The sequence below is a fragment of the Hesperophylax consimilis genome, chromosome 13 (genome assembly GCF_061612785.1).
Source record: "Hesperophylax consimilis isolate HC1 chromosome 13, BYU_Hcon_1.0, whole genome shotgun sequence".
Taxonomy (NCBI): Eukaryota; Metazoa; Arthropoda; class Insecta; order Trichoptera; family Limnephilidae; genus Hesperophylax; species Hesperophylax consimilis.
In genome coordinates this window covers 14,345,327-14,373,165 of record NC_142848.1, presented here as the reverse complement: position 1 = coordinate 14,373,165, position 27,839 = coordinate 14,345,327, and the positions used below count along the sequence as shown (strand labels likewise).

The following is a 27,839-nucleotide window of genomic DNA, read 5'->3' as shown; positions in this document are numbered from 1 at the left end:
CCCAATATAATACAAATCTACATATTACCTCAATCGATAATTTTGATTGCGAAAAAAATGTGCATTTTCGAACTGAAGCAGTATAATTACATCTATTGTTTTCCCGCATTTAAAATTAAGGTGGGAAGTCAATGTACATACATTTCCGCACTTTTCACATCTTATTATTTTGTGATTTCTTAACCATTCTAATAATACGTCCCTCTTTCCAATAATGTCTAAAAATCCCGCCAAGCCAATAACACACGATTCACACGACATTTTTATTATTTTTAGCGACCAAGTCAGTTGCAAAATTATTTAGAACCGATTCAAGTTTCAATAGTTTTTAAAATGTATATGGTAAAACGGTTTTTTATATTATAGACAATGATAAACATTTTTTTTTAATGATGTGTTAATTTAAATATGATTTAAGATTTTCACGGCCAAAAGTATTTTTGTTATTTGTTTTTGGGGTGTTATGCCGTGTTGCGCTAACTCCTTCTTTAGCCAACGTTTCGGACAGCATTGCAGTGTCCATCATCAGGGCAGATGTGTTATTTAGAAATATTGATTATATACTCGAAAAATTGTCTATTATACCGATTATGCCTTTCATGTTTCCTACACTGCCACTACACAAACAAACGCGAACTATGCAAGAACTCAGTGTGTCGTACGAAAAATTTTCTCGTAAATTATTATTTACGTAAATAATATGAAATATCAATATTTTTAAAAATCGTAAATGCAAAAAGTTGTTGTTTATTGTCATTAAGATGAATCAAATGATTGTTTATTTTTAAATTCGTGTTAAAAACGGTAGTCGTAGGTAAATAATTACCTTAGTATCTAACACACTTCTTATATACATATTACACTTTAGAATAGATCACATGCAAAGTCAACAAACATCCCAAAACACCGCCGGTCAACTTAATCTTATGATTCGATCGTACCTCTATCCTCTACCATCCTCTAACAATATTATCAGCTTTCTGCAAATATATATTATATACAGTTATTAAAATTATATATATATAGTTATATCACATACTAACTGATTTTAAAAGAAATTTGTCATGATGGACCTTTATTTAATCTATGAACTGTTGTTAAATTTCTGTTACAAAATAAAATTTCATTCAAAACTACACAAATGCCATAGATAATAAGAATAAAGTTCAATGTCACTGCCCAATTATAGAAAAATCAAAAAAAGTATAAAATATCTCTGAGCAGTAATTGATAAAAATCTTAGATGGGACCTACACATCAAAGGTATTACATTTTTTTTTAAATCTTTAGAAATGTGGTAAATAAAAAGGATATAAAAAAGTCTACTGTGCATTGTGTCATTCTCGCATCGAATATGGAAGTATAGGATGGGGATCTGCTACATGAAAGAACATATACAGGGTGTCCGGGGGTAAAGTGCACAAATTTCAGGAGGTGATTCTACATGATGGTAGAAGTAAAAATGACAAATAACTTTTTTCAAAATTCCGTAGTTTGTTTTACCTTACAAAAATATTTTCTCCATAGAAACAATTTAACTTTTGTACCTTAATACTTGAACTGAATTTCAAAAAAGTTATTTATCTTTTTTTACTTGTATTAACATGTAGGATCACCTCCCGAAGTTTGTGCTGTTTACTCATGGACACCCTGTATAACCCGAATACAATTCAAAAGAGAATCATAAAGACCATACTAAAGTTACCTATTATAAGAATGCCTTCAATTGAAATTTTCAATAGTTTTGACATACCAAATCTACAACAAATATATACCAAAAACAATATTGAAACTATTAACAAAATATGGAATACTCTACTAGACCCATTGATGTATTATATTTAGATGAGGCGTGAGGCGAAAAAATAGGTTCCGCTTTTTGACTTCCAACTCTTCCAATGCGGTAACTAAAACTACCGATTCCAATCTACGCGTGCCGCTTTTCACGTTCTAAAAGTGGAAAAAGTTTCAACGCGATATTAGTATACAGTAGCACCTCTAATCTCTATGACTAGACAGCATAGCCAAGGGCGGATTTGGTCCCGCTTCAGCAGGAAACATAAAGAATATTTTCATATTAATAACCTTTATATTAAAATTACAATATATTTCTTACAGTTATTGTTGTATGTTTGTTAATCCCAAATATGAGAACACTGCTCATATCCATCACACTAGATCGAATCAAAATGATATAAAAAACATTCCAAGTTATAAAACCACATTCGGACAAAGAAACTACATTTATTTTGCATCAAAACTTCCCCTAGATATAAAATGAAAGAAAAGTTTAATGAATACAAATCTGGCTGAAAGGGGCCGATGATAAAATAATATTGAAGACGAATAAAATACGTTTATTCTGCCTCAGCACAGGATACCCCAGGATACACAGGAAATACCATTACTATACATAAATTCACCATAATATTTTGTATGTGCAATGTTTTAAATATAGTCGCTTTAAGGAAAAATACATTAATCTCACCAAATTATGAACTGAAGTTCTTTGCTGCAAGCCAACAATACATGCATCACTTTTCATTATTTCGGTTTCTTCTTTTAATTTTCAATTGTGATTATTTTTTACATTAAGGCTTTACACACATTACGCTATATTATGCGCGCATAATTTGGCGGTGGCATATTTGTTGGGGTGACACACTACGCTATAATCTTACTCAGGAGAGGGGGTCAGATCAATTGGGGACCTGCCACGGAATATCATTTCTTTGTATGGGATCTGTCACTTCCCAGATGATAGCCGCCTAATTACGGCGCTCCGTAAATTTTTCTGACCCCTTCTCCTGCCCTAGGTCGCATAATTTTCAAATATAGCCTGGCTAGCAGATCACAGCGCATATCATCGCCAAGCCCACACTTATAACACATCATCTTTTTAGGTGTTACAGGTCTGTATGGTGAGTATTATGGAGTTATATAAAACACTTTTAACTTATAGCGTAATCTGTCACCCCCTTAACATACTGCAACAACACAGTGCTAAAAGTTTTTGTAAAGGATTTTCGAGTGGACAAATAATTTTGAGTGCCCACATTATTATGTTTTTTCTACTTTTTAATACTTTTTGAACTCGGATTTCATACATCAGGTGTTCAATTCAATACTTTCACTCATAGAGATCCCACAAAGCATAGTTTTTAACTCACATACATAGTTTTACATTCCTATACAATAAATGTTATAGTAATCTCAGAGAGAGGTTGTATGTACGTCATCGATGAAAATCTTCCTTCTCAAATGTCTTGAATGTAAAAGACAAGATTCTAGAAGAATGATGTTACAAAGGACCTATCTCTGGGACTTCTATAGAAAAGGAATTATTTTTAGTTGACTTCCTTTCTTCATAAAATTACGTACTTAAAAACTTGAATATAAGTTAATATTTTATATGTAAAATATATTTTTTTAAATATCAAAGCAATACAATATATATTATTAATATGTACACATACTACCAACTTAACAATTCATCTACGGTAACAATCTCAATGCAAGATATCTTTCCTCACATCAAAAGTGAATGGTAAAAAAGACTTATTAGACAATTAGTACGAATGTTTCTACTTTCATCACAAATCCTTTGGTTGATAACTTTCAGCTTGGCTTTCGTAATTTTGCACACTTTTTTTAGATAAACATTCTTGGAAAGTCACCGACTTGCAGATTATGACCATGGTCAGGATTGAACTGAGAGAGAAGTACATCAGTGTGAAGTCGTACAACAGCTTAGGGGAGAAGACGGTCCATACAAATAGATGATACCTCAGGATTGCTGTGATTATCGTATAGACCGCAAATGGGAATATTCTCAGTACAGATATTGTGGACACGCATTCAGCTATGTGAATCATGAATCTGGAAATACACATTAATACATAATCATAAGTATGTGGTATTTAAAAATTTGTTAGTTAAAATTGATGATTATTTGTTCAACTTACTTATCATACTGTTTATTTCTTTTGACACAGTCCACAAAGAGAAATAGTCCCGCTAGAAGGGGTCCGGAGTAAGTGTGTATTCCCATCTGCAGGGCCACCACTACGGGTATGTAGGACTGTAGCCCAATGTATCCTGAGCCAAGGTCTATGGAAGCGAGACTATTACTATTTCCCTGAAAACAATCATAAAATTTATATAGGTAATAACAGAATGGACTATGCTGTCCAGGTGGGTAGGTATGCTTAGCAATTTTATTACTCACTCCAAAACAATTTTCAATGTTCATTTTACAATAAGAAAATATGTGCAAAACCTCACAAAATTCTCTGAAAATAATACTACTCTGAAATATTCTTATTTCGATATTGTTGCTGATTGACTCGTTGCTGATAACAATCATGTACACACATTTATTTATTTATTTGAGACACAAACAGGACATTTAAAGTACATTCTTGTACAGTATAAAATAAATTTATATACAAATATAAATGTCCCTAGACTAATGTGTCTGCAGCTATCACATTTGCACATTCACTATCAAAACAATATCATTATTTTTTTATACAAAGCTTAAAAATTACAGAAATTACAAGACAATTAAAAGACAACATGCGGACAAACACTCATTTCTCTGAAAATCATAGCAGCTAAAGCACTAAATAAAAGTCAGTCCTATTTAGCGAGTTTGGTAGAGTTGTCGAATTCAGTTCCTGGTAGGAAGGATCAATACTTAATCAAACCAAAAAATAACTTTCTTTTTTTACAGATAGATTTTTTTTAGTTTATTAATTTTGATTTTTAGTCTTTTTTGGACTTTCAGTTCAAGTACAATTTTGTTAATGTAGTTTTTCCTTCGTTATTTTATTTATTAATTTTCGGGAAATCGATAGTTTACACGTATTTCAATTTGTACATAAGTATTATATAGCCAAAATAAAATCAAGTATGAATTTCCTCCTTGTGACTTTACCTCTACTGAGACAGCATAATAAGGAATAAGTAAATTAAATTTGTAAGAAAGGAATATGAATTAAAAAATTTATACAATACAAAAGATTATATAAAACGAAAAATTACAAAACAAAACATTTATCAATACATTTATAGCCATGGAGAGAGGTTGTAGATATAAATCAAATCATAATAGAAATGTAAACAATAGAGACATAACATTATTCAAAAAACATCAGAGAAATATTCTTTTATAAACCTCTTGTATTTGGTAAGTTCGCTACTGAAAATATCCACCTTGGATAATACGCTATTGTAATTATTGCATAGTCTGTTCAGGCAAGAATTCTGCTCAGAGTTCGTTTTGCATTGATCCACCCTGAACAGGACAGAAGAGCGTGTTGAACACGCAGGTACATTGAATTGAATCTTATTTTATTAACCATTTCCCTGCGGGAGACGCACGCCTGCGACGCACTGTACATGCCCTGTACGCGGGAGGCAAATCTGTGCGACGCAAAGTTTCTTCGGCGTTATGGGTATGAAACATGCTTGAGCACGGTAAAACTTATACTCCTAAAAAATCTCACATCTTTACACTACTGACATCTTACGATATTTATCCATAATACGTATCCTAATCATCGATACAAAGATTTGAAGGGATCTTCCAACTCGGAGCGAAAAATGAATCAGTTTGAATTCTTCCCGCGTCTTTACACACGTTATTGCGCAGGCGCATTTTATAAGATTCTCAAAAAGAGACGCTCGCCGTGTAGATTACATTGGAATTATTGTTTGCTTTTTCGTGGATATGAACTATTTTAATTGTACATTCATCTGATTTATCATATTTTAAAATAAGTTCAGTTACATACATTCATTCAAACTATTGAAGAAATATAAAATTTCGTCAGTGTTAGATTATTTCCAAATAAAGATACGTGGTTAAAACTTTTTTTTAGTGAAAAATCAAGTGTAAAGTTGTACAAGTTTGACTTTTTATCAATTTTTGAAAGTATTTTTATTGCCATAATACAAAATGTCGGGTCGTGGTCTTAATGACGAAGAAATATTTGGTGCTACTTTAGAAATAGATTCAGATTTTGAAATAAGTGACAGTGACGTCGATAATAATTGCGAAGCTGCTGAAATACATGAAAGCCATGATTCTGCCATTATGCGTTGAGAACTGTTTCAAAATTTATCACGATAGAAAAAATATATTAAGTGATACATATTTACGGTGATATAATAACAGAAAAATTATTTCATTATTTTTGTAAATTTAAGTGTAGTTATTTTTTATTATATGAACCTTTTTAAGTGTGTCAATATTTCATGTATCCAGTCAAACGCGACATAGCACCCATAAATCAACCACTTACATCGCACCACAGTTGAAGAGCTCTACTCCGGTATGTTTATGCATGTGTATCGTTATCCTTGAAATATTAACATGGCCGCCCGGCTATACCGTATCAGTTACATTATGAATATATACTTCGAATTTTTATCAAGTCCCATTGATGTTCGGATTGTTTGTTTATACTTGAAAAGATAATTCAAGACATAAGCGACGTATTTTTTAAAACAAATTTTAAAATCCATGCGTGATTATTGTTTAAAGTCATAAATTAGATAGATGATAAATAGCCCCGCGTGTGAACGAAGTGATACAAATTTATGACGCATAGAAAAGGTTAATATACTTTTGGTTGCGGACATGGTTGGGAATCAAACCCGAGATCATTGACCCAGAGTCAAAGTTCTTACCACTATGTCCAATAGTTAATAAAAAAATTTATATACTAACTTGGTAAAAGTAGAAAACAGCACCGATCCAAATATGGAATATAGTCTTGCAGAATGTATTTTTACTTTCCGTGTCATCTTTTGCGGTATCAAATCTAAATAGTCTGCTGCCTAGTTTATAGTCCAATATGTTGTTTATGCATTTACTTGTCATATAGAGACTCGGCACCAGTATCAGATTGTGGGGCCTCAACAGCAGAGAGCAAACCAGAATCATGATGTTGAGGAAAGTGTTTGTGCGACAAGTCAAAATGTGCATCTTCGCACAAGGTTCATTATTTGCCACAACACTCTCCGACAGCAATTGGGACGTTGGATGCATGTCAGATGAGTGGATTTCATGCAAATTACTATTAAAATTTCTTTGTTTTGGTCTGTTGGGCTGAACATAAACACCACTAGTTTCTTCAAATGATTCACTTCTTTTCTGACTTCTGTATTTCTGGGCGATGTTTGCGCCGCTCTTGTTTGATAGATAATTGGTTGATTGCACTATATCCGAAACCATCATGGCTAATATTAATATCCAGAATATTCTCACTATCAAAACTTCGTTAAGTGCGGGGAAGTAAAATGGAACGTGTATGGAGAGGCTGGTCACACGATAGCAGAATATGCACACAGTGGCACCTATCGTCAGCCAAGTATTGACGTTAAGGAAATTTTTGAATCCATTTATATTCTTGACGCATATAAGCCCAATGGATATTATAGCTGTAAAACAAAAATACATTATGTAAAAAGTTCTGAATTTTCTGAAAAACATAAATCTCAGTGATATGGCAAAAACACCAATTATTCAGAATTTTTTTATAATCTTATTTAATAAAAAAATTGAGAATCTTTCACCTTGAATATATGGGTGCGGCCGTAGATTTCCCAATTTTTGTCTTTGTAAATTTTATAAAAAAGTTACTTATTCCTTTGCTATTTTCATATAAACATTAGAAGTAATGTGTAAAATATTAAAAAAAAACGATTTTATGTGTGTATGTAATTAAACCACACTGTAATTTAATATTTAAGTCATTTCATATGTTTGGGCATTCAATTTTATTTTAGATTTATAACCCAATTGTAAACACAAATAATTTGTTTTTACGTTACCGTCACGTGAAAGCAACTACGTTATTATTAGGTTACAAGTGGAAAAATCTACAGCCTTACCCATAATGTATAATGTAATGCATTTAAGGAAGAAAGAGCGTTAGCTATTTTGAAATATCTGTAATGCAAGCAGTTGAATAATTCTAAAATTAAATGTTGCAAGTAGCTTACCGAGTATGGCTAATGGTGATAAGATATTTTTATTTTCTTCTTCATTGAGCCAATCTCCCGTATCAGGCAGGAATGCCCACTTGTCTCCGGTTTGATTAAGCGTTCTCAAGAACCTGTGCAACCCCATCAGGAAGAGCCACTGTGGTAAAAGCCACCTCCCCGCTACATTCATTCTGTGGGCGAGGTCAGCCTTGTCCTGTATCTCTGTGGCGTTCTCATTTCTCTTCCTTATATAGTCTACCAACACACTTCCTGTGTAAACCAGGACAATGAACTCCACAGAAACCCACAGGAAATACCAGGTCTGATGTTCTTCTTCAATGAAGCTTGTACCTCCGTAAGTTAACGCCTGTATCACAGTGCCAACAACGAGAAACATCTCGATTGGGTTTAAATTAGCGAGCTCGTTTGTTTTGTCTATGTCTTTTACGACAAACATAATGATTACAGTGTTTGAAACTATGATCACTATGATGGTAGCTACAGCGGCAAAACTCACGGGGTATGCTTTACAGAGAGAGCTGTTGGTCTGAGTGACCCCGCAAGATATCATGAACACAGCCCCACATATGGCCAACACGATAAGGATCAATATAATTCTTGCCAAAACACCGCTGGTAAATTTAAAAGTATCAAACTTAGAGTATGTATCCGAAGTCTTTGGTTGATAGGACAACATCATTACTAGAATTTGTGATATGAGACTCTGAAATAATAAAATAAAATATCATATTACAGTGCACACAAATTTGTTAATCTTAACCCTTTCAGACCATGCGTATATTTGAAAATACATAAGTACATAGATTTCAGAATTTTTTTCTCACTAAAGCGAATAAAAATTGGCGATTTTCATTTTCCAATTGCTGATACAACTGGCTTTGCATGCTATTTTTTTATTGGATTTTAGCTACTAGTTCAGCTCATTTTTTTTATTTTCCAATTTTATATTTTGAAAAATGATTTTTGTCTTTGATCTTGACCAAATTTTTTCTCTCAAAGTTTTGGAGGTATTTTTTATTGAAACAAGAATTTAAAACAAAAAAAAAATTACCATCAATAAATTGATAGATAACAATCGATAATAATCAAGCACCAAATGTGTTCTACCACTGCCAGTTTTAATTCAGGTCTGAAAGGGTTAAATATACATTATTTTTTGTTTGATGATTTTCAATTGTTGAGTTGAATAAATAAGAGCATTGAAATGTTTTCCGTCAGTATTAAAGCTATTGCTATGTATGTATTTATTTATTTACTATGTGAAGATTGGTACCTGCAGTAGAATTATAATCCCAATGACAATAGCAAACATGTCAAATTCCACTACCGTTTCATTCAGGTACTTGGCCATGTTGTTCAAAGCAGTCATATACATATTGGCAGTGTATTTGGAAGAGACAGTTCCCTTGACTAACACATTGTGATGATACTGCACCGCTTGTGTGTAGTGATTGTAGCAATCTGAAAATCAATTCAAACACATACTATGATATTAATCCATTAATAGTGTACATTATTATCTTAGGTGAATGACTTGAAAATAGACATGATTGCGTGTTTTATTTTCTTGCATGTTTTATCTGATTCAATTAAGAAATTGAAATTAGTTGGTGATTACGATAACTTTAAATATTCTTATAACATGGTGTACAATGCATTGTAATAGACCACTATGCATAGTCCTGAAAATTTCGCATTTACGCGAATACAATACACGGCCGAGAGAACAGAGTGATAATCAACTTGCAAACATTTTGAAGATAATTTAAAGACAACTAGAAACTAAATATAAAAACTACAGGCCGCCACATAACAGAAAACCCTAGTGAGGGGGGGGACTGTGAAAACTGTGACACGTACAAACTTAAATACAAACAATTTATTTTAAAATCCTGTGGCAATATCGTGTATGTGCCACAACTGATTTTGCATAGACGCAAACGATAGTAAGAAAATATTTTCTGATATAAAACAGAAACAAGACAACTGCACTTAATTTTTTTTTTTTATTTATGAAATTGTAAGGTTTTTGTCTCCCGAACATTTTGGAAAATGGTCCTCCGTGGTATTGGGCTTAGGCAACTCATACACGAGAGACTTTAGCTGCAGTGGCAGTTGGAAACTATTCCAAAATTCATAAAAATTCTAAAAATATCTCGGGCGTAATGGATTTTAATGCATGCAACTGAAGTATGCATCCTACCTAATATTATACATTCTAAATATTTCTTTGTCTATGATTTTTACAAGCTTGAATAGCCATAAAATGAACTGTCATTAACATGTTTCCAAAAATTCCACAAAAAATTATGCAAACATACATGCCTAACTAATAATAATGATTATGTTGTAATTAAGTACCTGTGGCTGAAGCTTCCCTTTGTCCTAAAATATTGAAAAGTGCAGCAACATTAACTTTAGCATTGTAATGCAGAGCGTATAAGGCTTTTGGTGTTGTAAGGTCACCCTTTTTCCCATCACCAATAACCTGAAATAAAGAATGAAAGGTTTTACATCACTTTGATTCTATTTATACTTTTGTTTACTGCCATTTGTGTGAAGTACTAAAATTATATTTAAAAAATTTATTCAGTGAAATGGAAGGACTTCTGAGGAACTAGCATCATCATTTCCATTGTTAGCAGTACACAGTTTAGAAACAGGAAAAACATTAAAAAAAAATTATATTGACTCCCACACAGGAGGCTGTCATCTTTGGAGATGATGTACGGAGGGTCTTTTAAGGAAGGAAGGGGAGGAAGTTCTGGGAAGGAAAAGGTGTGAGGGGTGGGTAGAAATCTGGGACTCAGTGTGTCCAGGAGTGACATGAATCCATAAATCCCACTGCAATGCAAGTCATTGGGGTGGAGAGAGTCCAGATGGAGAGATCGAAGGGTCTCCCTCATTCGGCCTCTCTCGATCCGGCCCACCACGCATCTGAAAGGCAGACGCATCTGCCACCAAGCCGTGGACAAACCTCACCCCATGAACCCGGGCACCTCTGCTAAACCACCAAACATAGCGAACCACTTGGGGTGACCTATGGGAGAGGTGTTGGTTATTCAATAATGGTTGATACCAGCATCTGTAAGCGGTTCATGAGAACTGGTACTTTTTACTATTTGAATCAGTAAACTTATTTTGTACCTGCGGTAATATTTGTCCGGTGCTAGCACTTGGAATGGGCAGCCCCAGTAAATAACTCATAGTTGGTGCTATGTCCACTTGGTCTACGCTAGAAGGGTGCCTGAAAGGTTAAAATTTGTAAATTATTTTAATGGTTATATAATTTGATAGCGGAAAACATTGATACCTTTGCCTCCGGTCAGCTGGGACTCTTCAGCAGTATTAACAACAGTAATAAAGCGCCAAGTTTAAACTTAATTTTCGTAACAATTTAGATACTATAATTAAATATGGAGAAAGAAGAATAATGGTTTAGTGGAAATTTAAAGTATGTATTTGGAACAAAACCGTTTTATAATCATATATATCAAGAGGTTCCATGAAAACTCCTCAAAATGACAATTCACCTTTCAATATCACCTTTAAAAGGTGATGTAAAATCACAAGCGACGAAACAAAAACTAGGTTACATATTATGTAACTTATTAACCTAGTTTTTGTTTCATCATTTTTCATAACTTTATAACACTTTTTATAGGTGTGTTGAATTGTCATTTTGATGAGTTGTCCGGTCACCATATCAAAAGTCACTGAATAGATAAAACACACTAGAATGCCTTTTGTGTAGATTTGAATGGAAACCGTTGTTACCACTGACTTAGTACCTTTTGGTTCTGCCCCATTGATCATGCGCTCGTTCTCTCACATTGCATTGAAATGAAAATTTCATAACGATGATTTCTGTATTTGAAATATAAACAAATATGGTCAGACTTTTTAATCATGAAACATGCCACACCACATTTCTATTGTTCTGCTTTATTCTATGTAAAAATATGTTTTTTCCAGGGGCATGAATGCAGAGACTTTTCTACCGATTTTCAGTTTCAAAAAACTTTTTGTTCCATCACATAGGAGCAAAAAAAGTAACAGTACTGATTTGATTTTGACTCACTTATTATAGCAGCCTTTAGTTTGAGTGATGACAAGAGGAACGGTAACTTCAGAGTAACTGGCTCCTCCGTGACTGCCGGAATCTTTCATCCCGTGGTCGCCGCAGATGACTAAGACAGTGTCCCCAGTCTGAAAATTATAATTTTAAGGTTAGACAGTAATTTGCAACATCTAACTGATAAAATCGTGGCTCGGTATTAAAAAAAGAAAGAATTAAGATTCTCCACTCAAAATACATAGTTAGTAATCGAGTTTAAGCAAAGTGACAGGTTACCCAGCCCTGGACCAAACGGGAAAGTGGATATGAGAAGTTTTAGAAGAGGGTGATACCCCTTATAGACCACTCAATTTGGTTGGTTCAATCGTTGTGCGTCAACTGTTGAGTGTTGCGTACAGACGATGCGATGGTTGGTTCAATTTTGTCAGTTGCTCCTCTTGGGAACACACAGAATTATAATCCTACTTTATAAAATTAAAAAAAAAAAATAACAATCCCTCCAGTAGCATCGTTAACTATTAAGGGTAAACGAAACGTACTTTATAATCTACATGTTTATATATGGCGTTAATTTAATTATTTTATGATAACACACTTTTTGCAAGTGATACTTTAAAATATTAATGACGGGTTGTTTGGGAGAATTTGAACAATTCATCAAATTTCAACGTTCATTTTTGGGTTCTGTGAAAGTCATATTCAAGTTCTGTTGTTTATAAAGTTTAAGTTTAGACGGAATTCAATATCATTATAGGCTAGTTGTTTGACAGAACTGAAATAATAACAGAACTTGAAAATGAACTTGAACTTGAACTTGAAAAAATTTGAAGAATTGTTCAAATTCTCCGAAATAACCCATCCTAAGACGTACATACGCAATATGAATAAATAATTTTGTGCTGTAGAAACTGCTCTCTCGTATTTTATTTTTAGCATCTGGCAAGAAGTATCAGCTTGCCACCCTGAAGCGACACGTAGCTCCCATGAACTATTGCGACGGACTTAGAAATCATTCCAAATCAAGCAGCTGTATAGAGAAGTCATGTGTCTTACATAGTTTCTTTCCGCGTTCACCTTCTGGTAATATTATGTCACGTGTACATCTTGTGTTTTTTATATAATTATAATCTATCGAACGATTCTCCTTCTTCATTCATCTCTACAACTGGCAATCTTTTTAGCACTATGTTAAGGTTAGGTGCAGTTACTCACAGAAAAAATTGGTGACCCCAATGTAAACTGAACACGCAACCTTCTGATCTGGAGTCGTATCGGTGATTCAATCCAATATTGTATTTGTATGCCTATTATTGAAAGAATTGTGGTTTTTTGTATACTCATTTTTTTATTTTTCTTTATTCACTGACATAGTTATTACAATTATTTGGTATGTTTAGACCATCAAGCTAGGCACATGCTCATGTTGTGGTGGTTGCCTATGTATGGGTGTAAGCAAATAATTTGTCTTAATATTTTAAAGCGTAACTTGCAAAAAGTGTGTTTCATAAAGTAATTAAATTAATGCCATCTATGAATACATAGAATATAACGCATGTTACGTTTCCCTTTACATGCAAAGAAAAAGACAAACAATGGCAACAAAATTGGTCATGGAATGAAAAAAAATTCAGCCATGATGTTGGCATAGAGAATAAAATTCAGCCATGATGTTGGCATAGAGAATAAAATTCAGCCATGATGTTGGCATAGAGAATAAAATTTTAGCTTTTTACGATTTCATTAGTTGCATCCTTTTAAATACAACTTTAATAGTCATGCCTGTTGTTTTATTTATTTGTGTACGCACAAACAACTACGTTTGACGGCTCCCTGGGCAGACTGAGTAAAGTTGAGTCAACCGCTCAACCATGCTACAGACAATTCAACTTGGTTGAACGGTTGGGTGGTTGGATGCTCTTGCAGTACAACCATTCAACTTGATAGCCACGCGCCCTTCTCACATTCAAAGCATCTCCACACTGTTCAATTCAACCAGATTGCTGATTGATACAACTGCTCAAACAAATTTTGTTGTCTGTAGGGCATACTATATATCCATGTATCCTGTTATACTTAGATTCTGTAATAAAGTGAGTTTTCCAAGCGTTGACTATCCAAGGCTGGCAGTGAACCTGTTAAGTACTGAAATGTACTAAAGGTAGCATATATTTTTTGGGTTTAAATATTCATAATCTCCTAAACCTACCTCTCAAAGATATAAACATATTATAATATGTAAATAAATAGATGTTGAATCTCTTTAACAATGTAATTTATAATTATGCTAAATGTGAGTCCATACCAAAATATTGTTTTTACATCAGGTACAGATACTATAATATGGAACTAAAAACAATCACAAAATATAATTTTCGAAGGTTTGCAAACTTTTAATTTCAGTTTTCACAGTATTATGATTTATAAACGGAGATACAATATTTTAAATCACAAGCGCATAGACAACCATGTAAAGAACTTACCCATAGTTTAGCCGCCTCCACGATTCTGCTAACAACAGTGTCCATTTCGGCCAGTTTGGGCCCCACCTTGGTGCTGGCGGGTCCCTCCAGGTGGCCGATGTGATCTAGCCCCAGGTAGTGCAGCACCATCAGGTCCCAGTCAGGGCCCGCAGGGTTTGTGACCAGCTCCGTGTCCAGGTGGCGGGTCACGTTTAGGTCCACCTGGAGATGAAATACATAATATTATGCACTTATAAATTGTATATTACTGCTGACAAGCCATAACATGTTTGGCTTAAGGCGAAATAGGTAGACTTGACCTGAAATTTGGCATTTTTGAGGCCAGTTTTAGACGTATGGACACTTTTCTAGAGAAAAACACAAATTGATTTCGAAAGATTGTTATTTTATCTATTAAAGTAAGATGTTAAATTTTGAAAAGTAATATTATTTTCATACCATAATAAAGTGTTGCCATTGGACGATGCGCAGATTTGTTGCATTTTCAAAGGCGAAGTTGTATTATACAACAAATATTTCAAATCATATAATAATTCAGTATAAACAATCAATAAATTATCTATCATATGTATGTATGTATAAGAATTTTGTTTTTATTTCAAATAAAATTACTAATAAATAAATCCGAGGACGCGTTTTGTGACGAAAATCCCTAAATTTGACTATTTATTTATGACCTTACAAATTGGTATAGTTGAGATTTTTTCACAAAAATAATTTACTATGATATTATTGAAACATTAAAAATAATTTATGACCAAGAAATATATTCTTAAAGTATATAATAGTAATTAATTTCGATTCGCGTTTATTGTTTGTTTGTTGTTTCTGATTACCTCGGCGCAAGCCGAAATTTTATCGTTCCCCGCTGCGACAGGGCGGCGAGCGGACGTCTATTCCACGCCAGTCTACTTGACAACATTTTAACGAAATTCCTCGTTTAAAAATGGGGAGAAAAATACTATCGGACAAAAGTTTTATAAGAAAACAAAAATTTCGTCATCAAAAACGTACATGGGAGAAATATTTGCAGAAAAAAAAGGGTTAGTCATATTTAATTATCCTTGTACATTGTACGTACTCTATATGTTACAGGGTCGTTCAAACGAATCAGTCAGAATACGCAAATATTTTTTATAACATTTAGCGATAATTTTGTGTTGTTTAATTTTCAGGGAAAATAATCACCTACCGACGAATGATTGTGATTCTGAAGCAAATATTGTCTCTAAAATTCCGTCGGTATGTGTAATTTACATTAATATTATTATTATTTTATTATGTAAATAGGTAATACCTACAATATATTGTGAATCATGGATATTATGGTGACCGAAAACGTCAATATCGGGGTATTTATAAACTAGCAATTATTCCCGGCGTTACGCGAGTTACACGCACAAAACCATACCCTTGTATACATGGTGTCGGGAAACGCGTAGTATATTACTGTGACCGATTCAACTCTAATTACCGCGGTAATTATAAACAAGCATTTACTACCCGGTGTTGCGCGATTTACGCGCATGCAACATTACCACGTGTACACGGTGTCGGGAAACTCGTGGTGAAATTACGGTGACTGAAACCGTGAATATCGCGGTAATTATAAAATATCAATAATTCCCGGCATTGCGCGAGTTACACGCACAAAACCATACCCTTGTATACCAGCGCCCTTGAGGTGATTTCAGCGCCCTTGAGGTGATTTTGCACAAAAACGGCGCTATACAAGTCATCCAATTATTATTATTATTATTATTATGGTGTCGGGAAATGCATGGTATATTACAGTGACCGATTCAACTGTAATTACCGCGATAATCATAAACCATAATTTACTACCCGGCGTTGCGCGAGCAACACATATGCAACAGTACCTTGTACACACGGTGTCGGGTAACTCGTGGTAAAATGTTTCCAGTCATGGATTCAACGTTGGGATAAGTATATCTCTAGTCAAGCACAGTACTTCGAAGGAGATTAATTCCATTTCCATGTAAACTTATTTGTAATAAAATTTTCTTAGTTACACATTAAGCTGTACAATTTCTGTTTCGAAATCTTCCTCATATAAATATATTTAACTGGCTACAAAAGAGCAGGAAATGCCGCATTTTAGTCTATGCGTATATGATTCCCGTCAAAATAACGGTTTTGATTCGTGATGTGCGATTCAAATCATGTTTTTGTTAATAATTTCTATTCTATTGTCCAATTCCCTATTACATTGGTATAATTCAACATATTTAGTATTTTTAGTGTTACTTTTTGTCAGTTTCATAATGTCATATTGTGAATTGAGCTTCTTGTTTTAGAAGAAAAAAAACGAGGTTATTTTGATATACTTACTTTAAGTATTAGAAATAAAACTTACTGGTAATACCTATCTTACAAACGGATAAATATGTAAGACGAGAGATTTTTTACAATCAAACTTAATGTTAATCACTTTTGTAAAACCTATGTAAAATAAAATTTAAAAAAAAACAAGTGAATAAATATATTTGAAAAATTAAAAAAAAATGTTTATTCAAATACCTACCTATTTTGTACCTACTATGTCAACGCACTGCATTTGTATTTATTTATGTTTACGCACTCCGACGTATAATTTACAAATATGTATGTAACTACTTATTAGGAAGAAAGCTACAACCGAAAATTCAAACACAATAATTGTTATTTCTTCGGAACCATGCTGTAGGTTTCGACCGCCGCGCGGAGTATCCGGCTGGCAGTGGAATGAATATGGTATTTCTGTCTCGTTTTAAAAAACGTCCGATCGCGAGACTGTCTTTTGACGAAATTCGAATTCTCGGTCGCTGGTTAATACGCCTTAAGAGGACCTTATTAAATTTCTGTATCAAAGAAGCTTCAGTTTATAATATATATTAAAATATATTTTTGATGTTATAACCCTTTGGGGACGGTAAATATTCTACATGTTTTGTTAGTTTGGTCATAAAACCTTAAATTAATACATACACATTTACTTACATATTTGCCATAACATTTTTTTGTTCACCTTACATTACACTGTATATTAAAATAGAATGTTTTATGTTTTGTTTTAGTTTTTGCGATCAGTATACATGTTGTATCCTTTTGGTATTGTTTCCACCAAGTTGTCATATAGTTGTAATACAATCTTGGAGGTAAATGGCAAATTTGGTTGTGACAAAGCGTCCAATGTTAATTTTCCGAAGTAAGGCTGAATAAATTAATATATAGATCAGAATCAGCCAAAACTTTTCGATATTTGTCTCAAGATTTATGCAGGACGGTCACCATACTTGTGTATTAATCCCTCGAGCAGCTAGATAAACGTACCGGGTCGAACGCTAAGAAGAGACTGGATAATAACTCTCTTACCAGTGAGCAACAGAAAAAATATAAGATTCAAATAATACTAGGAAAATATGTATTTTTAAATAAATATGTCATTAAAATTTGGTAATTTGCAAGGATTTCGCACACCTGGTATAATCATAATTAAGGGAGAATTTACTCCTGTTTTCTCAAAAATGTATTCAAACAGGCTGGACACAATGCGCGGGGTTACGACCATCCTGACTAAATATGCTTCTGGAATTATATTAATATGAATTCGTCCGGAAAGGGTTAAAACTAATTTTGAAGAATGTTTTAACAATAAATAAGGATTATTATACAATTTGAAAACATGGTTTTTTTTAAACCAAAATTCATCATCTATCAACAGAAAATATAAACCATTCATTTTCAATTGACATCTCTGTCTTTAAAAATATGAATGTTCACAGGGGAGTGTACCCAGGCGAGTTAACCAAACAGGTTTTACCGGTTCAAAGCACGGTGATAAATAAAAAATCCGAGAACACGCAGATATAAATTTAGTTTGATAAAACGCATTAATTCAATGTTTTACTAACCTCTGTAAAGTCCGAGACGAAGAAAGATGTAGTACCCTCACTCCTCTTGAACACGTCCGGGAAAAGCCGGAGCCAAGTGTCATCTCCATAGAAAACCATTTCTTTGCCGTTCTTTTTGGCTTGGTTCAAAAAGCTGTCTTCCGTCACAGCCGAGCTGCCAAAATTCAAAGCAACATCAATGAAATTCGAGACACTTCCAGTGGTCATGGCCTGTAGATCATAAAAGATAAAATGTTAGCGTCAGAAGGAATACCAGAAATCAGTGTATGTATATATGGTTTAAGATTTTCTTGGTAAATAGACTTATTTTTGGTTTGTTTTTTCGGGTTGTGCTTTTTGCTCGTTCTTAGACAGCCTTGCAGTGTCCTTATCTGCTCTGATATCTACTTTGATGATGGTTACTGAAAGGCTGTTCAAAAAGTTGAATCAAGCAAAAGTAGGCCTTAGAGTTTTAATTCATTTCATAACAAGGGGCAAGAAATCAATTTGTGTATCAATCAATTACATTCACTACAAATGTATTATTTTTGCTGTAGTTAGTGATTAGTTTGTTAGACAGTTAGTGTAGTTAGTTAATGTAATGTTATGAAGTAAAAAATGCGGACATTTACAAATGTTGGCTGTGATAAAAAAAAATATTATATAAGTTATACATTTTGTGAGGAGTACAAATTGTTAGGTCTAGTTTATACTCAGTTTTTAAATAAAAATTGCATATAGATAGCATAAACATGCATATTATTGTAGTATCAATAAATTTATACCTGATTGGTTAGTTTCAGAGTTTAGAGTAAAAAATGTATAATTAAAGGTCATTTAAAATCATTTTGCCACAAAGAAAAGCATATCAGTAATACAGCCTAATTTTTTAAGCCACAATCCCGCCATGGTTTTGTATTCTTTTCTATTTGAGAGAATAACAGTAAAAAGCAGCAGAATATTGTCCATTGGGTGTTGGTGAAACGCAGATGTTAGATTCCATTAATATGCGTTAACATTTTTAAATAACAATTCCATTTTTAGCAAAAAGAAGGCAAAGATAAATAAAGAAGACAAAACCATGGACGGGTAAATTAGCAACGAAATACGAGTATGTTAATCAAAATTATTAATTCTTACTTTTTATTCCACGAATACAAATAAACATTCATCAATAAAACCCTAAATAATAAAAACGTGTAAGCAATAAATAAAAATAATATCCTAAATCCCCAAACAATACATTATTTTAAGTACCAAGCTTGAAACAAAAACAAAACACTTTGGATAAAAAAATATTTTAAAAAGTAACTTGCAAAAACGTCTCGCCAAAAGTTTAATGTCCTTCTCCATTGCGCTTTGTCCCTCTTCCAAAATGAAGACTAAAGAATATAAAAAGAAACCACAATCAGTTTCCACAATTCCAGGGAATACAATGCTTACTGTAATAATATAAGGGTTTCCAACCTTTCTTGAGGCTTGGAGAAACTTTTAATGTTAATTTTCATGGTGATCCACTTCTTACGTAAATAATTTTATAAGAAGTTTTGTTGTTGCTTTTTTCAGTTCTTCAAAATTTTGACCATTAACCTCAAGTTGCACGCGTATCTTTGACCTTTGGAAAACTGTTCGTGCACCAGTTGCAAGAATTTTTCCCACCGACAAACCGTTCATGTGCTGCTGGCATTGGAATTTCGCCATAGTTGGAATTTTTTGATACGCGATTTAAACCTGTATGCCATGAGGAAGTGCATAAATTTTTAACAAAATCGTTTGCGTTTGAAACACTTTACAGTTCAATTTTTGATTTCCCACAAAAAGGATCTGATGTTCCAAAGGTTAAGGATACTATTAAAAACTCATTTCTCTATATATTTAACATAAAAAAGTGTAAACAAACAAATCCCACAAAGGCAAAGCCCCTGGGTATTATAATAATTTTTAACATTATATCCATGATTTAAAGCACAAAAAAAAATTACAAAAAGGCCCTTTACAAATTAATCAAATACTATGTATTAATATTTAAGATTTCAAAAATTAAACACACAATCGTATTTATTGGGATTGACCAAATTTCGCTCTGTGATCGATTTGTTGGGAATCCTTGCTGTATTACATGTTTTAAATAAATACAATAAGCTTTAAACTCATGTGTAACTGGTTTGTTTGCAGAAAAACATCAAACAACCAATATGGTGCAGATATTTTAATTTATTCGGTACTTAATTAGGAAGTGGCAATGCACTTCTGGGTGGTTAAAAGAAAGTGGTATGAGCTGCAGATTGCATTTTAAATCAGACATTTGCCACTTGACTGGCTCCATAAGTGAATGGATAGCATGTTGCCGTGACCATCATAACTGCATTTCATCACACTAACTAATATTTGCTGAAGTTAACTCGGTAGTATGTAGTGATGTAGACCCGGGAATATTCCCCGGGGAATATTCCCGGGAACAGGAATATTCCCGGGAATATTCCCCGACCTGAAATAAATTCCCGAAAACGGGGAATTTATTTTATTTTTAATAAAATGGTTTCTACTCTTCTCTTGGATGCTTTATTGAGTGTTAGCATGTAAAGTAAGCCTGCAAAAATTTGCAATAAACGAAGCTGCCTCATCTTTACCTCGTGATATGAAGAACAGCCTGTTGGACGATGATGTTTACTGGACAAGAGTGACATCATTAGCCGATGTTCTGCTACCGATTGTTTCCTGGATTACACAGCTAGAGGGAGACGATCCACTAACACACAAAGCATTGTATGCTTTTGAGGATATTGAGAGCAGTCTAAGTAAAACTCTTCCAGCGTCTCTACTGTCACATGCCGAAGAGAAGCAAATACTGGAAAAGGCGGCGCAGCGCAAAGAATTTTCTATTGCTCCGATACATCTGGCTGCTGCCCTACTAGATCCAGGTTCCCAAGGACATCTGCTAAGCCACGCACAGCAACTTGAAGCACTTGAATTCATTGACCAAGTAGCAAGTCATATGGAGACTGTTGATAGTGCAAATGTTCTTGTTGATTTAGCCAATTATAGGGCTAAAGAAGAATCATGGAGCAAGGCATTCCTATGGAAGTGTGTCGATAAAATCACGCCAGTGACCTGGTGGAAGGGGATGTGCGGATGTTCTGATTTGTCACAGGTTGCCATAAGAATATTGACTGCTCCCATTACTTCAGCAGCCACTGAGAGATCTTTTAGCACGTTTAGTCGCATTCATACAACACGGAGGAATAGTCTAACAACTCAAAGAGCAGGGAAAATAACATTTGTGGCACACAATTGGAAACTTCTTTCCTCTGAAAGAGGCTCTTAAGTTGCTCCCAAGAAAACCCTTTCTTCCACGGATGAGCAGATTGCTTCGCATCATAACGTTTCAAACCTATCTGGTACTCGCAAACGCAAACATCCAATTGACTGTGCTGAGGAAGAAGAAAACGTAGATAATCCTGAGTCGGCAACAACTTCGTCCGGGTCGGATGAAGAAAAAGAAGAAGAAGAATATGAAGGTGAAAGTGGAAGCGAAGTTGATAATGTCAGTGTCCAATCGGTATCATCAGATGAACAGTAACGATCTGTGAAGTTGTGTCATTTTTACAGTTTTACGATTGATTTTTTATATGTACCGTTGACTAGCATAAAGTGTATATAGGCTACTAATACTGTACAGTATAAAATTATATAGAGATACTACTCACTTTAAAATAATGTTGATTGGTGTTTTTTTGTTATTTTTCTCTTGGATCCTATTCCTATATACACGGTGTCCGGAAACTCGTAGTACAAGCGGGAAACTGGAGAATCTACACCACATGGGGAACCCAAAAAAACATAAAGTTTTTTGATTTGAGCATTTTCAAAAAAAAAAAAAAAACCAAAAAAAAATATTTTTCGGCTATTTTAGGGTTAAAGTTTTTTCTGGTGTTTAGGGTTGAATAACAGATGTTTTAACCCTGCAGAGCAGAAATATTTTATGATTACACCGGGTTAAATGAAGGGTGATTTCAAAATAATGCTTCAAATCCGAGTTTCTTCATTTGTTTTACTTTCAAATAGTTTTAATTAGTTGGGTACTTTGATCTTCAGTAATAATTTATAAGAATTTGATTAAAAAAAAAAAAAAAAAAAAATCAACTTCAAACTCGATTTACTCGATAACGAAAGCTCAAATAAAAAAAATATATACTACAAAATCGACTCCAAATGTGATGTAGATTCACCAGTTTCCCGCTTGTACTACGAGTTTCCTGACACCCTGTATATGGGAATAGTTTTTATGGATCTATCCTGCTCTATATGTACCATATGTGTATATATTTTATTTTTTATTTAATAAATATTATTCTTTTTGAGGTATTATGTTGTTAAAATAAAAATTCCCAAAATTCCCCGTCCAGGGGAATATTCCCCAGAAATAAATTCCCGGGAATTTATACATCACTAGTAGTATGTAAACATATTTTACAACTTCTCACATTTTTTTTGTAACACGGGGAAGGAAATTATGCATTCTTTATTCTACTTTATGGATAGAAAATGTAAATGCTCGATTAAATACTGTAAATTAATACTTAATCAAAAATCATGCATATAATTATCGTAAAATACGAAAATTGGCAGAGTAATTAAAAATTTTTTACAGTATTTCCACTGAATGGATAATACACGTTAGAAATGCCTTCCATGAGCATTGAATGGAAACCGATGTCACTACTGACTTGGTACCTTTTGGTTCTATCCCATTTAGCATGCGCTCTGTCTCTCTTAAAGTATGCACACACTACGACACTAGACAGTGAGTGTATACACCGGGTGTCTGAGTGTGATTGAAAGTACTTCCCTAATAAAATTAAATATACATATTTATTTTGCTACTCGACTTCTCAGCTCAATTAGAAGTTGATTAACAACCCCATGTTTCTCTCTTTTTATTTATATTTCTTTTTTTTAATTCCTTTTTGAAGGAATTACACGAGTCTAGTATGTATCACACAATAGAGTAACTCGGACACTACAGACACTGATCTAGATATTCTAATATGGTACACTAGTGTATATGTTTATAGTGCAAGTGTTTAGAGTCGTAGTGTATGCGAACCATTGTCCTGTTTGACATTGTACATCACCATTCCATTTGATCGAAATGAAAATTTTGTAATGATGAACGAATTTCTGTATTTGAAATTTAAGCAAAGAATTGGTAAGACTTTTGGATCACGAAACACACATTGCATTTCTTGTATTTTACCATGAATTAAGACAAATAATGCCTGATTATTATTTGTCTCGGTTTTCTAGTGTTTTAAACGTTTTGTTGCAGCACTAGCGTATTGTAGACTTTCGTGAAAATTAGTAAGTAAATTTTAAAACAGGTTGTTCGAAATTTCAGAGTTTTTATAAGAGTGTTTTATTTTTTTATGTTGATTCATTTTGCAGCATCCATCATCAGGGCTGACAACCTACAAACATTGGCATTAGACGGCCTGAAATGTCAGCAAAACATAGCCGAAAATGCAATAAAATATTATATTATGTATTCACTAATCAACTAATCATGATAGATCATCTTAAAACAATAACAAATGTTTATGAGTGGTAAGCAACTTTATTTACCTCTTTTTTAAATCCATTTCAATTTCACAGATATTTATTTTGGTTAATTTTAACTATTTATTGACATTTACAAAAACAACAAAACTATTCAGTGACACTTACAAAAACAACAAAAATTTCGTTACAACTATTACTGTAAGAAAAAAATATAAAAACTACCGCAAATGGAAAATAATACTAGTTATGAACGAGTTGTATAGTTCCTTCTACCTAAATCCTAAATATGATAAGTCCACTGGGGTAAAATGTTGGCAATTTTTTTTTCCATTATAACTTAAAAATAAAAACCTGGAAAAGTTATTATTGAAAAAAATTGTTTGCCATCATTTCACCCAGGTAGACTTATCATATACAGGAACTAGGGTTTTTGCAATCCCGCAGGATTTCAGCAATATTTGATCCTGCAGATTTGCGGCATTTCGTGTGGGATTGAAAAAAAAGTAAATTTGCACCAAAAACATGCTTTCATATTGCATGTGCTTGTGACTTGCGAATCACATGATGTTCAAGTCCCAGAATGCCCAGAAGTCATTATACCTACAAAGTTTTTACTATCATATTCTTTATCAAAGTGTTCTTAAAATACTTACTACATTATGTTTTCAATGTCTTTTTGAAATTTTACTAGTATAAAACATGATTGATCTCAAATGACTGTGGAGAATCCTGTCAGTGGCAGTTATATTTTTGATATAATGATTTTTTTTTATCTAAGTTGTCTTAAAATACTTATTATGTTATATTTTCAATATCTTCTTATAATATTACTAGTACTGACATTAATTGATACCAAAATTTCACTTAAATGATTTATTATGTTACCGTTTCAATCTCTTTTTTATAATATACTAATCAAAGATAATTGATACAAAATAATAATAAAAAATTGCATTAATTCAATAGTATAATACCTCTTAATAAAAATACCGCAGGCTTTCTAAATTCTATCACGCAATCCCGCGGGATTTGAAAACCCTAATAGGAACTATGTGACTCAAATATACTATTTATTCCAAAATTATACGGATAATTTTTCATCTAGTTTGCAGTCATCTAGAATATTCATAGAAATATTAGCTACTATCAATACGAGATTTGACAGTAGGTACTGCCAAATAGAACGAAATTGGAACAGAAAGCTCAAAATGATTAATAAAGTGGATTGTTTGCTATTTCAAATTTAAATGCATTATTTTCCACTTCAAACGAAGTATTGTTTTCGGTAATTATGTGTTCTTAATCTCTCAGGACTCAGGCATATTTTACAAGGTCGGAGAATTTACACTTTGCAATAAAATCCAAATAAATGGAATATTTCTGAAAGTATCCGAAATATAAAAACTGTTTTTGGAAGGTGATGAAACACACATTCAATTTTTATTAATAAACATATATTTTTTTGAAATAAGCAGACATAAAAATTAAATTAAAATGGCTCACTTTAACTAAAATTACTGATAACGAAATATATTTAAAACTTAAAAATGTGTTATTTAAATTTTTTGTCATTTCATATGAAAATAATTAATAAAAAATTCAAGAAGTTTTTCAACTTATTTTCAAATTGCGGTCAGAACTTTTGGCCTCATAAAGGTTCACATTTGAATGCTTCAATCTCTTAATATGAAGTAATTAGTTTTGATGTAGATATATCTACCTTAATCCTGGGCATAGTAACGGTGGGAGGTTGGGCCTGGGCCTTGTAAAGGCAGGCGCTTCCATTGGCGATCATCTCCGAGGTCATGGGCATGTATTTAGTTGACACAAAGTCATATCGAAGAGCGTCGATTACCATCATGACCACCCTGGTACGGTTTCCAACGTACAGGCCTTTCCCATCCACGCTGTAATATTATATTATCATATTCTTATTTATTCAAAACTAGGGACACTTAATGCGCACATTTTGTTTTTAAAACACTTTGTATCAGTTAGATAATAATGAGAAGTAAGTATTTAATTTTGCATAAATGGAAAATCATGCATTTTAGTAGCTAATTCATTAAAAAAACTGATAGTTTGATGCATTTTCTTCACGCCACCTTTTTTACATAATACGTAATTTGTTTTAAAATTTTTCTTTGGCTTGTTTTTTTAAAATTTATTTATTTTTAAAGCCAAACTAAGAATTTATTTTAGGATCATAGGTTCAAATTTTTCTCAAATAAGAGAATAAAAAATACAACCTTAAAACATTCCCATCAATAACAATGGCATTCATTTTAACGAAATTACTGTTAAAATGAATTATTTTCTATTTCCGTAAACTAAAATGCTTACACTTCATTATTATCTACCTACAACAAAGTGGTTTTTTTTAAAGTCCATATTAAGCGTGTTCTATTTTCTGTATAGTTGAGTTTTTTTAAATAAATTGTATATACAAATTTAATGAAGGAAAAATTAGATATTTTTGTTTAGGTTTTATCCAAAGTAGATTGTACAACATCAAAATTAATGATAAACCTTAAAAACCAAATAAATTTGTTTTTTCCTTCATTTCCAAACATTCAAATTGCAATTCAAGATCTTGCTTATGTTTGGTTATTTACATGACAGGGACAACATCACATTTTAATTTACAATAAATTATGATATTACATTTTAATTTATATATGTCAGTGTGTTTCTTTGGGTAAAGTTTTTAAAACTCCCAAATTATTGAAGTAACACATAGTTTCAATTTAATTAGTACAAGAAACAACTATTTTTGTCAGGGGAGATGGAAAACTTGCATAAAATAGGTTATTAGGTTTTTAGTTTGGGTTATGGAAATAATTTGGACGTATAGTCAAGCGGAACTTCGGCAAACGTCACTTTATACTAAAAATATATGCGGCCAAAGATATTTAGACGAGGGAAATTTTGAATATTATTTGAAAAAAAAGGAATTTTAGCATTTTCCCCAACATAAATAGTTCTTTCTTGTAGTAATTGTTGAAACAAAGTGTTATTTAAATAATTTGTGCGTACTAAGTGGAGTAAGGAAACCTTACTATAATTTTAATACTCAAAATTAGCCAAAATTCATCCAATAACCAAATACACGGGAGTTTTCAAATACTTTGGTGATATGAATAGCAATTTAAAATCTAGTGGTGAGTTATTGTATTGTATTTATTTACCGAAATCCAGTTATTTCAGATGGCAGATCATTCCAATTTGCATCAGCTCCTCCGTGATATTTAAGGGGGAAAAATCCGTATAAAAATAATGACAATCCCGCAAATGCAAACAGCATTATATGAAAAGAGATCCATCGGTACTTCAATATTGGTGACATACTGAAAAACTGTAATTGACGTTAATTAAAACACACGAAAAAAAATGTCAATTCGAATTACATATTGACGTCTAATCCTAACGCTTGCCGAATACAAAATAATGCATTCGATTTAGAGTTATGGAGGCAATACTCTCGATTCTGAGCCGGCAAGAACTATTCAATTGAATCGGGGTTATGGTCGGATGCCCATGAAATACTACATCAATATTTCAGTCATTATTTACTTCCTACAGATAAACCGATTAGATATCGGTGATAAGAAACGTTAAACATAACCTGTCAAACAAAAGAAAATTAGATGTATTTCATAGAATTACTCAAATATCTTGTCGGTTTTATGTTTTTGGTGGGTTACTATTATACCTTTATTATTGACTTATAGTTTCAATAAATAAAACACCACTGGTTTACATTATTTACTTTTATTGTTTCCGAAAACGTCAAATTTGATGGCAGATAAATAC

General features: G+C 32.9%; 1 protein-coding gene across 1 annotated transcript; it reads right to left on the bottom strand.

Moving 5' to 3' along the window:
• Positions 1-661: 661 nt before the first annotated feature.
• On the bottom strand, positions 662-27,826 carry PIG-G (phosphatidylinositol glycan anchor biosynthesis class G). The gene is made up of 14 exons (XM_089638519.1): positions 27,739-27,826; positions 27,215-27,381; positions 25,747-25,933; positions 19,784-19,849; positions 18,489-18,698; positions 14,575-14,775; positions 12,098-12,225; positions 11,164-11,263; positions 10,378-10,504; positions 9,290-9,477; positions 8,014-8,719; positions 6,737-7,449; positions 3,966-4,138; positions 662-3,879 (listed from the first exon to the last, which is right to left on the bottom strand). The coding sequence occupies exons 2-14, from the start codon at positions 27,370-27,372 to the stop codon at positions 3,594-3,596; spliced, it is 3,243 nt and encodes a 1,080-aa protein (XP_089494645.1). The 5' UTR covers positions 27,373-27,381; positions 27,739-27,826; the 3' UTR covers positions 662-3,593.
• Positions 27,827-27,839: the final 13 nt, after the last annotated feature.

Bases quoted from the DNA above. Each gene is read 5' to 3' on its own strand.
- PIG-G (XM_089638519.1), bottom strand. From the start codon at position 27,372: ATGTCACCAATATTGAAGTACCGATGGATCTCTTTTCATATAATGCTG. The intron at 19,850-25,746 runs GTAGATATATCT...TATATTCTTTAG, and splicing joins TTACTATGCCCAGGATTAAG to TCTTCATTTTGGAAGAGGGA. The intron at 4,139-6,736 runs GTTAGTATATAA...GATTGTTTTCAG, and splicing joins CTGTTTTCTACTTTTACCAA to GGAAATAGTAATAGTCTCGC.